Consider the following 14,820-nt stretch of genomic DNA (forward strand, 5'->3'; position numbering starts at 1 on the left):
GTTCTCATATACTCTCAAAAATTCTCTGATACCACGCACCGATACTTCATTGTTGTTGTAGTTACTGGTTAGTGACTCTAGGGGGAGATGTTGAGCCGCCCCGCGGCTCCCCGGGTGAGCTGTTCCGTCTTTCAGTTTGTTCTATCTTCCTTAATTATACAAACTGGACGGTTAGTACGAGTACTAGTCACACCAGCCAATCAGAAGTGGCTCAGACAACACATGAAAGAGGACACAAGGTTTTACTGTGGTCTTCAGAGAAACATCCTTCGATCAAGCTGGTTAGGGACTAAAGATCCTCCCCTGACCAGGTGGAGCCCTAACCCGACACCCATGGGTGGTGGTGTTGTTGCAGGCAGTGCAGCAGATCCAGGACCTGCAGAGGATGGAGGAGTTTCTGGGGAGGAAGAAGAGGACCCTGCTGAGGAGGAGGGACGCATACCTGTCCATCCTGGCTCCGCCCTCAGGTACGGACCCAGCTGGACCTGGTCCTGCCCTGCCCGTCTCGGGTGTAGTATACATATACGTATCAGTTTGCATCTGTGTTAATTAGGGGTGTAACGATACACTAATCTCACGATACGGTACGATACACGATATTGAGGTCACAATAACGATACGATATTATAGCAGTATTTTTTTAACAACCTTGAATGAGGAACATATGACTGGAAAAAATGGTCTTTTATTTGAAAGACACAAAATACAAAACAATGCTGTGCGTTTGCCCTATTGTTACAGTTTGTAATGCTTTATCCACCTTATTCCTGGAGGCTCTACTGTAGAAACGATTGTGGGTGCAACTTCCGGTGAGACGCCGGAAGTAGCGTAACGCCATTGACTAACCATGGCAGATGAGCGCGAACAGCGGTTTATTTTAAAGCAATTTGCTTTCAATCTAGCAGAGAAGTTACGGTTTTCTTTTCTGACATTTAATGTTTAACATATTTATCAACCGTAGCATTTACTAAAATGTCCTTGCGGAGCTCGGGTACGTCGTGTTGTGGAGGAAAACCTGCATCATACTTTGTGGCTGAGATCCGACAAACCGCCGGAGGAGAGACGGGAATCCTCAGAGGATTGACAGGAATGTCATGAGAATATCAGGTATGATTTCAGGTTAATGTCATGAGAATATCAGGTAAGATTTACGGTTAATGTCATGAGAATATCAGGTATGATTTCAGGTTAATGTCATGAGAATATCAGGTATGATTTCAGGTTAATGTCATGAGAACAGCAGGTATGATTTCAGGTTAATGTCATGAGAATATCAGGTATGATTTCAGGTTAATGTCATGAGAATATCAGGTATGATTTCAGGTTAATGTCATGAGAATATCAGGTATGATTTCAGGTTAATGTCATGAGAATATCAGGTATGATTTCAGGTTAATGTCATGAGAATATCAGGTATGATTTCAGGTTAATGTCATGAGAATATCAGGTATGATTTCAGGTTAATGTCATGAGAATATCAGGTATGATTTCAGGTTAATGTCATGAGAATATCAGGTATGATTTCAGGTTAATGTCATGAGAATATCAGGTATGATTTCAGGTTAATATCATGAGAATATCAGGTGTGATTTCAGGTTAATGTCATGAGAATATCAGGTGTGATTTCAGGTTAATGTCATGAGAACATCAGGTATGATTTCAGGTTAATGTCATGAGAATATCAGGTATGATTTCAGGTTAATGTCATGAAAATATCAGGTATGATTTCAGGTTAATGTCATGAGAATATCAGGTGTGATTTCAGGTTAATGTCATGAGAATATCAGGTGTGATTTCAGGTTAATGTCATGAGAACATCAGGTATGATTTCAGGTTAATGTCATGAGAATATCAGGTATGATTTCAGGTTAATGTCATGAAAATATCAGGTATGATTTCAGGTTAATGTCATGAGAATATCAGGTATGATTTCAGGTTAATGTCATGAGAATATCAGGTATGATTTCAGGTTAATGTCATGAGAACATCAGGTATGATTTCAGGTTAATGTCATGAGAATATCAGGTATGATTTCAGGTTAATGTCATGAGAATATCAGGTGTGATTTCAGGTGTATGGAGGACACAGCATTGTAGTATTTGTCCGGTAATGACAACCTTTAGTATTATTTATTATTAGTTTCTGTGCAGTTAAAATACAAAGTGTGTTTATGGCACGGACTGCAGGGCAGCATTAGAATAAAAATACAATAGTTTCACTACAGACGTGTTGATAAGAAAAATGTTTTTTGTTAATTACATTTTAAATCGTAGCTGTGATAATGTACTGGGTTTTTCCTAAACCTCTGGAGGGCTTAGGTGATGTGGTTGCAGGTGGGGGGGTCGTGGGTCTTCCCCCAGGTATATCTGATGAGGGGGCTGGGGGTTTTATAATGGGAGGGAAACCCCTAATGTATCATATATCTTAATAATTGTGTACTGTATTGCTACCTCAGATGAGCCTGACCAGATGGATCAGAAGGAGGAGCTGTGCTCAACACCAAAGCTTCCTGTGATGCCCAATCACAATGGTCAGACCCAGGGATGGAGGACCACACCTATTCTATTATTTACGTGCTGGAGATGAGGTGATGGGTGACCGTGGTTTCACAGTTAGAGACTTGCTGGAGGAGCGTAGGGTGAAGCTAATCATTCCAGCATTCACAGGTAAAGGATGCCAGCTGACCAGTGAGGAGGTCACTCGCACACGCCGCTTTGCTCATGGCTGCATTCATGTTGAATAAGGAACCTGAGGGTGTACAAGATTCTTTATCAAACAGGGCCAATTCACTTTGTGCCCAAAATTGACAAAATGCTCAAGATTTGTGCTGGTTTAGTGAATTTAAGAGCTGAGTTTATTTCAAGTGAAAAGTGAGAAGACATTTAATATTGCACTTAAACATACTTACATATTTCATTCATTTAACATTTTCTGAAAACAATTGAGGTCCAGCTACACTTACAGTATCTTTAACACACAACTCTCAACAGGTTAAGTGCTGTATGTAGTTTGTAGAGCTGCACTTACATATTTCATTCATTTAACATTTTCTGAAAACAACTGAGGTCCAGCTGCAATTATTTTTTTGAGGAAATAAAAGTCCAAATATTGTTATTTCAGCTTGTCAGGTGTGAATATTTTCTGGTTTCTTAAGTCCTCCGACAGTAAACTGAATCTCTCTCACTTAAGACACAAATGTAATGTGCTTTTGTTAAACAATATTTTTGTGTTAAAATGTTTTGATTCATGTCCCTATGTATGTCCTAATATGTCAGGAGGGGATCTTTCAGGTTCTGTTTTTAATAAAACTGAAAACAAAAATGAAGTCTGTTGTATTGTTTCCCCCCTAGCTTTATACAGAGGGGCAGAGCGGAATCTTCTTTGCAACATATTCATCTACAAGCATGTGTGAAAAGTTCTGGAGGTGTTTCATGTGTGTATCTGAAGTCTTTGTCAAATGAAATTTGGAACTCCAAGTGCTCAGTTGCTGTCGAGATAACCAGCTTGCAGCCCCTCATCACTGGAAAAAACAACAATTCTCACCTGTTTCAAGTAGATTTTCACTTGAAATAAGTAAAACAATCTGCCAGTGGAACAAGATGTTATTGCTTGTAATAAGAAGATAAATCTTATCCCACAGGCAGATTTTTCTACTTATTTCAGGTGAAAATTTACTTGAAACAGGTGAAAATTGTCAAATGTAATTTTTCTGGTGATGACTCTAAATGTTGAAATAGCAGTAAAACCACATTCATTGATGAAATGACATAAGGGATGGAAAGGGGGGATGATTTGGACCGTTTTTATTTCAGGGGGATGCCATCCCCCCTCATCTCGAGTACTGATAAGTAACAATATTTACCCACCTGGAGGAGTATCCACTTTGCCCATTGGGAAGAATGAGATACTTCTCATCTTCTAAGCATTTCTTCACTTCTTCAGGTCGTCCTCCCATCCCTCAACAGCAGGAGGCAGAGGTAAGATGATATTGTCCCGTTTGAGCTGTGACAGGTGGTGTTTCCACATGTTTTATATCCCCAACGCTCGGAGAAAGAGGGTTAACGCGTTCACTCAGCATGTAAACAAACGCGGTTCTGGCAGCACCGGAAGTAGCACCCACAATTCGCGCAAAGCCTCATGGGGCGTAGGAATAAAGTGGATAACTTTAAGTTTTAAAGAGAAAGCCCGGCCAACCATTTTCTACAAACTGAACTAAAAGTAAATGTCAGGTTTGCATTATGCATCTTCAGTTTCATACAAGTACAAATATTTTGCCACAAACTGAATAGTTTCTCTCATGTATGACTTGACTTTTATCTTTTCCAGAAATGTAACAACTAAAATTAATCAGAAATCAGAAAGCGGGTTTATTGCCAAGTTTGTTAACACACACAAGGAATTTGTTGTGGTGATTGGTGCAATACAGTAAAAATAAAAATATAAAAGCAAACAAATATATGGAGATAAACTAAGAGATAGAATAAAGTAAAATGTATAACAGAAATAAACAGAAATGTACAATATGAGGATTAAAAAGTGCCGGATATGAATCTTTACAAAAAGTGACTGTTAGGTTAAAAAGTCATCAACATACATTAATTAACTTAGAAAAAGACACCAGAGACTTATGGAATGATTTTCAATGGCCTTCTGCAGAAGGTTGGAGAGGAATCTGAGGAGCTGTGGGCAACACGGCCCTTCTCTTAGAGCTCGTCAAACTTCTCCCAACTGGCTCTCTGCAGAACTGGCGCTTTTATTCAGTAAGCTGACAGGAAACTTGACCATATTTGGAACAGTGAATGTATAGATGGTCAATTGACAAAAACAGGAAACAGATGGTCACACAGACATGGTATCAGATGATAGTTGAAAAGTCACACCTTATGACTTTTCAGTTAGTAAGTAACGTATCTGTGGTGTGCAGAGCAACAGACATCCTTTTAGAATTGGTCAAGGGGGTTTTGTTGTCATGAGATGGTCTTAAACCCTTAAAGACAATGAGACGGCTGTCAGACGACCCCCCTGAGTCTCTCCAAGGAAGTTTATCTGTTTAGAGCATGTGATGGGGGTCTTGGAACAGATGTGCCTAAAAACAATGGTCCATTTGACCAACCAGGAAGTCAGCAGTTTTAACCTCCTGCGTGGCAGGCGAGAATTCTACCACTGAACTACCAATGCATGTCATGAGAATAAACAGGTAGTTTTCTAATTCTGATTCTGGCAGTTTCACAATGTTAAACTTGGATTAATCCCACATTTCCCTCCTTTTTATCATTTTGAAACTTCAACAGTAAACAAAATAAAACACTCCAGTGTCATCGTAAACATACAGGTAATGAAAACACAGAACAGTACAAAAACAGTAATAGTCAGAATCGAAATCGTAATTTCAGTCATTATGTCAGCATGACTCAGTAGTGAAAAAGTCTCTTCCATTCCTCGGACTCCTCTCCTAGTTTGTTGTCGCAAGACAGTTTGGCTAGTCATATTCTTCAGGCTGGGCTGGCGAGATAGGCATCAGATGAATTCTTCGGCGGGCAAAGGTTTGAATACCGCCCGACTTCCCGCACTACTCGAGCCTGGCACGTTTCTCCGCTAGCTTTCACTGCAACTGGTGAACGCAGTAGATCATCCAGCAGCCTTTACTGCTGCCGGTGTCCTGATCTGGACAGCAAAAAGGACCCGTCCTGACGGAGTGATGACGTTTCACCACTCGACTCAGGATCCGGTTACCCAGTTTCAGCAGTTCCTGCTTTAGGAGAGGGAAGAGGAAGAAAACAGCAGCGTACAAGAAGACGATTCTCATGTACAGTTCGACTAATGGCCGGCATTCAGGCCATGGCTTTCTTGAGCCTTAACTTAACAGGCCATTAGTTCACTCCAAGAATGAAATCCATATGAACAACTTCAAATGGATAGGTCCTTTCATGTTGTATCTGCAACATGTCGGAAAACTCCTACTAAAAAATTTTTTTAAAGGGTATTTAGTATTTAATCCTCATGATGTATCATATGTACCATATGTACCCCTACTCCCTCCTGTTGAGCCATAGAAATTCCCTATGGCTCAACTTAGCCACCAGGGGGAACAACTTCCTTGGAAGCACTGGTCTGCTTCACAGCATTATTTTGCATGCCAACAGGGGTGGGGGTTTTGTTGTCATCAGACCCCCTCCTTGTTGACTTTTCCCTGGAAGAGTCAGGCTGCCAGAGTCAGGCTCCCCAGATAAGTGGCCCTCCCACTTCTTGACCTTCGCACCCTGGCAAGTCTGCAGGTCTGACGCTCTAGGGACAAGAGGTCTCCATGTCCTTCAAATCCCCCCTCCCATCACCAGATTAGAAGGGGCAAAACCTTTTAAATTCTGTCTCCCACCGTAGATTAGACTACAGAATTTCTCATTGAAAAACGTTCTTATTTCAACCCAAGTAGGTTATGATCTTATTAAAGTAACACCACACAAAAACTGTCAGTGCAGCAACTCTTCTGCAACGTAAACAGTAGTCTTCAGTGAACTTATATATATATATATATATTATATATATAATAAGTCATAGTCACAAAATGTCGGACTGAAAGGAGCATTCTATCAAATAATGCCTTCTCAACTGTTGTTGAGCTATATTTTCCCCAAATCAAAAGAAACGCTAGAAAATTGTCAGAAAATTGTCAGAAAATTGTCTCCAGATAAATCATGAGTACTTATAAAAGTCTTCAGGAGATTCCTAATCTTCTGTTCGCATGCTGCAACGCAAATGCATGCTCTCTATGAAAAACTCATAGAAGTCTTAAGAAAATTGTGGGATAAATTCCCATGCGTAAACTACACATAGACAAAAACCCACTAACATTAAACACTCACTTCAGATCATCTGCATGTGGGTTTGTGTATCAGTGCAAATGTGTAAATTACTTCTCCTCAAACTACACTAACTAAGCTCAATTGGTGCATTTTAAATTAACTCACAACCTAGATGGTAGCAACACTGATCACAAATGTACACATTTTCAGTGTGAATAGCTAGTATGCACCCAGAAGTTCTTCTTTTCTAAAAAGATTGTACAACGGGTTTGTTTCTCCTCCACACACCCCTTTCTGTGTAAAATGTCACTGACATACAAATGAGAGTAGGCTCATGAACACACCCTTCCACTGTATTCTAAAAATATAGCGGTGCTAATTTCATTGTACAAAACCCATCCTCTGAAGCTGTCAATCATCAGTAGTGATTTCACAACAGACAGAGTAAGGACAAATGATTGATTTGTTTTACATTCATGTCACAAACAACCCAATCATTTTATCTCATGCTCGCAAATTGCAGGAATCCCATTTCCATACAATCCAAGTCAAATACAGTGTTACAAAAGTAATCTGCAAATTAAATGGTGAATTAACCCAATTTAAAACTTCTATGATTCTATGCCTTCATTCAGGGCTTAGAATGATAGAACAACCTATATTTCTCCATTTTTCTATGTTTTTTTTCCAAGAGGAGATCTGAAAACCCCCCTTCTTCCCAACAAACACAAAAAGTTCTCCCTCAGACACAGAGCCTTACAGCCGCTCGTAAAGCGGAGCATGCTTTCACACACACACAGACACACAGCTTCAGTCGTTATCATTTTAACAAAACCTTCGACAGAGAAGCTCATACGAATTTAAACTTTTTACCTCTTAACATATTATCTTAGAATATCCAAATATATTCTAACATGTTTCTTCTATTCAACCCCTAACTAATATTTTGTGCTACAGGCAGACCCAAACAGCCCCTCCTCCTCTATTGGAGGAACAGGCTGCATCTCCAAGCACCATAAAATCTGCTCAAGCAGATCACGATCTGAATGAGGACTTTTACGTATCTCACCTTTTTGTCTTGATTCAATTTTTCATTTTAACGCACAACCATGAGGTCAATAGAATCATATTTCTCTTTCTCTTAAAATGACAGAAACTTTCAGCTGTTTACAACGTGTCATGAATACACCCACACACTAACAGTGTCTCTCACATACACACACACACACAGACACAGAGAGTTGCAGCTTGACACACACACAGAGAGTCACACACAGACACAGACTTCCTCATGCTGCAGCCTGCAGCAGCCCCCACTTCTCCCAAAATCCATCAATACCTCTCTCACCCATTTTTCTTCTTGTTTTTTCTTTTAGTCTTAAATTAGTTGATTTTCTTCTTTTTAAGTTCCCTATATTATTATTTTGCAAGATTTGTCTCCATTTTCTTAAGTTTGAGGACGTCTCCCCATCAATTAAGCATCTTTTGAGATTCTTTAAGCATAAATTTCAGCTTAACCACGCCTCTGCTATTTTTCGTCAGTTATTTTCTTTCCTAAGTTTCTCTCAGAACACAAGTTTCCTTTTTCAACAGTTTGGTTTTAGCCTGATATTTAGTGAACAATTACAATTTTTTCCTCTCAATTTTGGAAACCCCACATTGAACACACAGTTTTCCTCTCAATTTTGGAAACCCCACATTGACATCAGACAAACATTAGACAGGACGAACATAAAACAAACATTAGACAAACATAAAACACAACCATTAAAAATCATTTCCAAGAAACCTCTCCTCGTTATCCTGTACTTTTAAAGTCCCAGACTTCAAAAGCCGGTCCTTAGACCGAGTGAGTGTTGGCTTTTGCACTAGCCCCAGGCAATAGTGTCTTTTTAAAAGTTCCCTGAACTTAAAAATGGGTCCCAGACCTCGACCAACACTTTTTTCACCAACCCGCGGTCAGTATACACAGAAATTTCACTCAAAAGAGGTCTCTCACCTAGTCTCCTAGTGCCTTCCCCTGGCTGGGAAATCTCGTCGTCTGGACTCTGGAACAGCGCAAGATCAACCTGGCCCCGTCCCTGAAGTCGGGAACCGGCTGTCGACAGATTTTGGATGGCCTGTTGAATCTTACGCCACCCCAATCGTCACATCTCGAGAGATCCCGGGTTTCGGCACCAAAATGTTAGGTTAAAAAGTCATCAACATACATTAATTAACTTAGAAAAAGACACCAGAGACTTATGGAATGATTTTCAATGGCCTTCTGCAGAAGGTTGGAGAGGAATCTGAGGAGCTGTGGGCAACACGGCCCTTCTCTTAGAGCTCGTCAAACTTCTCCCAACTGGCTCTCTGCAGAACTGGCGCTTTTATTCAGTAAGCTGACAGGAAACTTGACCATATTTGGAACAGTGAATGTATAGATGGTCAATTGACAAAAACAGGAAACAGATGGTCACACAGACATGGTATCAGATGATAGTTGAAAAGTCACACCTTATGACTTTTCAGTTAGTAAGTAACTTATCTGTGGTGTGCAGAGCAACAGACATCCTTTTAGAATTGGTCAAGGGGGTTTTGTTGTCATGAGATGGTCTTAAACCAGTGGTCGGCAACTGGCGGCCCGCGGGCCAAAATTGGCCCGCCTCCAATAATATCTGGCCCGCCAGATGACATTGAAAGTCTGATTTAAAAAAAAAAAAAAAAAAAATCTTTTTTTTTTTTTTTTTATTATTATTTACTATCACAAAAACGACAATTTCATAGATAATCCAAAGCCTTTATTTAGAAAAGATAAAATAAAATAAAAGTAGAATCTTCATGATTCCGGACGCACACAATTCTGTATAGTTCCCTGTCACCTGTAGCATAGGGGGGCCTTAATTAGAGGTGCACACCAATATTCAGGAGTAACGTAGGCACAGACTCCCGCAAAACTCCTGAAGCTGTTGAAATGGTAAGACGTATTTGTTGTGGTTTCAACTGTGAAAAATACAACTGATAACTTACCTTGAGTTTTGCTGTTGGTCTTTTAAATGGTAAAACGTCCATTATGTCTAAAAATACGTTCGGAAAATCCGCCTCATTTGCATATCCTCTCACTCGTTTCAGCAGACACAGAGGCACAGAGAGCTGCTGCTACGTGTGCACGTACTGACTACTGTGCTACTGTTCATATCATGGGTTTTTCATGTGTTTCATGTCGTTCTGTGTATTTTAAAGGAGGACTGCATTTGTTAGTAGCTTGGCAGAAAATAATATTATCACCAAGTTACTTATAAGCGGTTTCATAACGCAGCCACAGAGTAGCGCTAAAGCAGTAATAATGCCGCGTTCCATTTGTCCTCCGAAGTGGGGATTTCCCAGTTCCCAGTTGGATTTTTCAACTGGAATGCCCCTCGAAGTGGGATTTCCCACTGGGAAAGTGGGAGAGTCTTCACCACCCCCGAGTTCACATTCCAAGATGGCTGCCCCGGTTGTAAACAGTAGAAGAGAGCTCTGTAAAAATTCGTAGCACTTCATTCTAGTTTTGGTCACACTAAATTAGTCGTATACAAGTATTGTTTGGCATATATATGCTGCTATAGAGTAATTTACATTTTTCATGTGGTATATGCGAAATACAAACTTGTTTACCTACTTTGTAACTGGAACGCTGATAACTGGGCTGTGACGTCATTCCCAGTTCCGACTTCCGAGGTAAATGGAACGCAGCATAACACAACACTAATAACAGTCTGTAGCAAATTCAAGTTACTTTATTTAAACTAATGACTTTCTTTAATTAATTTTTTGTACAAGATATAATAGTATAATGATACTAGTAGCCTATAGATAAGGGGAAAAAAGTTTTGTTTAGTAGAAAAAAAGACATGCTTCGCCTGATTGATGTGATGTTCTGGCCCACCATTCAGTTGCTCCGAAAAAATTTGGCCCGAGGCCAAACTTACTTGCCGACCCCTGTCTTAAACCCTTAAAGACAATGAGACGGCTGTCAGACGACCCCCCTGAGTCTCTCCAAGGAAGTTTATCTGTTTAGAGCATGTGATGGGGGTCTTGGAACAGATGTGCCTAAAAACAATGGTCCATTTGACCAACCAGGAAGTCAGCAGTTTTAACCTCCTGCGTGGCAGGCGAGAATTCTACCACTGAACTACCAATGCATGTCATGAGAATAAACAGGTAGTTTTCTAATTCTGATTCTGGCAGTTTCACAATGTTAAACTTGGATTAATCCCACATGACGTAGGATGACAGATGACAGATAAATTGTATAAACAGAAATGAACAATATAGACAGAAATGTACAATATGGGGTTTTGGATTTTTTTTTCGGATGTGAGTCTGTACAAATGTTACGGGGTTGGAATATTTACGTTAATGTAACGTAGAGTGGGATGGGGGGGCAGTCCGTAGTAGTCGGGGGTGGGAGGGGGGATTGGGGCCTTGTTGACGAGGACACCTGCAGACGGGAAAAAACGGTTCTTGTGGCGAGAGGTTTTGGTCCTGATGGACCGTAGCCTCCTGCCAGAGGGAAGAGTCTGAAACAGTTTGTGTCCGGGGTGTGAGGGATCTGCTGCAATCTTTCCTGCACGCTTCAGGGTCCTGGAGGCGTGCAGGTCCTGGAGAGATGGAAGATTGCACTTTTGCTGCTATTGTATATTGTAAGTAATGGGCACACTAAAAATGATAAGCTATAATGTTAAAGGTCTTCATAGTCCCGATAAGAGAAAGAAAATTCTACGTCAGCTGAATCAAGCCAACTGTCAGATAGCGTTTCTACAGGAAACCCATTTACCTGATGTAGAACATGAAAAGTTAAAGAAGTCATGGGCGGATAAAGTATATTACTCTTCACACCGATCAGGGAGAAAGAAGGGAGTATCCATACTTATACACAGACAAATTAATTTCACACAAACATTGGTACATAAAGATACTGAGGGGAGATATATTTTGGTTAACGGATTGATTGATTGATTGATTGATTGATGGCACAGAAGTGTCTATCATAAATGTATACGCACCTAATGACGATGACCCTGATTTCATCAGGACACTATTTAATATTATATTACGGTATAGCACTGGACTACTGCTGATGGGAGGAGATTTTAACTGTATAATGTCGCAGCTAATGGATTGACAACCTGCCTCTAAGGCTGCCCTGCCTAAAATGAGTAGAATGCTCAAACATTTATCCACAGAATCAGGCCTTGTAGATATTTGGAGAAACAAGTTTCCAAGAAGCAGGGATTATACTTTCTATTCAAGCAGACACTCATCCTATTCAAGGATTGATTATTTCTTCACCCCTAAGGTAGAGTTACATATTCAATTCAATTCAATTTTATTTATATAGCGTCTAATACAAGAGTTGTCTCTAGACGCTTTCCAGAGACCCATACCCAGAACATGACCCCCGAGCAGTTATTACATAAACAATGGCAGGTAAAAACTCCCCTAGTGGGAGAAGAACCTTAAGCCAAACAGTGGCAAGGAAAAACTCCCCACATAGGATAGTGGACATTGAGATACTGCCTATTACTATCTCTGACCATACCATAGATAAAATAAAAGAATTAGAACATAAACAAACAATCCGCGTCAACCAATCTCATAAATAATCTAACCGCAGCTCGCGGGGAACTTAAAGGAGCCGTCTGTAAGAAATGGCCAAAACTGGTACTGCAGTCACTTTCAAAATATTGTTGATCGGCGTGTACCCTCCCCCTCCTCCCCCCGACCAGAGGTTGCCAGGTAGGCTGCAGAATGCAGCAGGAACGTAGGCTGCCATGGCTGCGATAATTAGAGCCGAGCTGGCAACCCGGATGCCGAAACAATACTGACTTGGTGATTGGGAGATAGGTGGAGGGTGGAGCTTCAGAAACAATACTGACTTGGTGATTGGGAGATAGGTGGAGGGTGGAGCTTCAGGCAAAACAAAAAATGACAACATAAACATCAGTTGAGGGCTGCAACTCCTCTTTTTAAACTGGAATATCCTGGCTTGAGTGCTGTTGTCAGTGACATAAGTATTTGAAATGAACATGATTTTTAAATGTCTGTTGACATATCGGGGTCATTTTATGATTCGTTTTATTATTGCTCTTACATACAGCTCCTTTAATTGTCTACTATCAGATAAGATAGAGGGGACCTTAAGATTCACTAACCAAAGATACTATGAATATGGAAACAGGTCAAGTAGATTATTGGCATTTAGATTAAGAAAACAGCAATCATCTAATATAGTGCAGAGAATAAAGTTACAAGACACACAATTTTACAAATCTCTATATAAGAATACGGACACTTGTTCCGATGATGCACCACTCGCAGATTTTCTAAAACGCATAAAATTAGCCGAATTGACAGAATCAGAAACAGCTAAGGAGCTAGATGAACCAATTCAGGAATGGGAGATTAAACAGGTGATCTCAACACTCAAAAACAATAAAAGCCCAGGCCCAGATGGATATATTAATGAATTAAAGATCTGTTGTCTCCCCTGTTATTAAAAGCATATCACCATGCACTTGAATCAAAAACTGTGGCACCATCTTGGGTGGAGGCAACCATAGTGGTGATACATAAAGAGGGTAAAGATCCCACTGAATGCCAGTCCTACAGACCAATATCACTGCTGAACGGGGATCTGGGAATACTAACAGCAATCCTAGCTAGACGAGTTAGTCAGATAATCACTCAGATTATTCATCCTGATCAGACTGGATTTATCACTGGAAGATACTATGGAGACAATGTACGCCGTTTACTAAACATAATATCTCATCAAAAAGACAAGGAGTCAGAATCAATGATTATATCCTTAGATGCTCAAAAAGCATTTGACCGTGTATCGTGGCAATATTTATTTCAGACATTAAAACGGTTTGGGTTTGGCCCTAACTTCATAAATTGGATACAAACACTCTACTCATCTCCGCAGGCTGCTGTCAGAGTCAATGGTTATAGATCAGGAAGGTTTACATTGGAACGTGGATGCAGACAAGGCTGCTCTCTATCACCTTTGCTATTTTCTATTAGTATCGAACCGCTTGCCTAGCTAATTAGAAATGATGATCAGGCATCAGAATCTTCCGCGGATCCGCGGAATTCCGCGGATTTTGGTCTCAGCAAAAAATTTCTGAGGTTTCCGCGGAACGGGGGGGGGAAAAAAAAGAAATTCCCCAAACAACGGACTCACATTTCCACGTACGGTGCGGGTCCCCGCGTACCCTACGCCGTAGGCTCTGCGTTGGTGTAACGCGGAACCATAAATCAGCCTTCAGTCGCGCTGTGAGCCTGAACCTGCAGCCCATCAGCTCATCAGGAGGAGAGGTTATGGAGCGGGGCTGCTGCTGGTTCATTTTGTTAACTCTGAGCTTTGTTGGTTGGTTTGTTAGTTTGCTTGTGGTTATGTTCTGAACACTTTTTCTCTGTTTCTCATTTTGCTGGGACGCCGGGTCCCTCCGCCGAGACACAACTTTTGCGGTATGCGTTCATTGTTATGTCTAAAAATGATGCGCAGTGCCGACCCAATCAGAAACGGTACAGATATTTTGGGATTTTTTAATATATATAATATTATTAAAAAAAATAAAGGATCCCCATAACCTTTGATCGGGTGGGCAGGACGCACGTTTGGGTGGACACAGCCCACCCCTGCCCCAAAACCAGCGTCAAGTTCCAGTAACAGAGGTCCGACGGGAGGATTAGAGTGAGATGGGGCAGTCTCGAACGATTTAAAATATTGCACAGTGTATGCCCAGCTTTACAGGTATGGAACAGCATGGGAGCTGGCTCCATATTGTTATTGTTTTTGATGTCGCAATTACATTCAATTCAATTTTATTTATATAGCGTCTAATACAACAGATGTTGTCTCTAGACGCTTTCCAGAGATCCAGAACATGAACATAAACATAAACATAAACCCCCGAGCAATTATTATATAAACAATGGCAGGTAAAAACTCCCATAGTGGGAGAAAAACCTTAAGCCAAACAGTGGCAAG

At 40.6% G+C, this 14,820-nt stretch overlaps 1 protein-coding gene across 1 annotated transcript in view; it reads left to right on the plus strand.

Moving 5' to 3' along the window:
* Positions 1–14,820, plus strand: part of mgaa (MAX dimerization protein MGA a) — a 92,806-nt gene that overhangs the window by 43,158 nt on the left and 34,828 nt on the right. The window contains exon 19 of the mRNA XM_061744462.1: positions 356–467. Within this exon, the coding sequence (XP_061600446.1) occupies positions 356–467 (112 nt within the window). The remainder of the gene's footprint in view (positions 1–355; positions 468–14,820) is intronic.

This window comes from Cololabis saira, chromosome 16 (genome assembly GCF_033807715.1).
Source record: "Cololabis saira isolate AMF1-May2022 chromosome 16, fColSai1.1, whole genome shotgun sequence".
In the NCBI taxonomy this organism is placed as follows: Eukaryota; Metazoa; Chordata; class Actinopteri; order Beloniformes; family Belonidae; genus Cololabis; species Cololabis saira.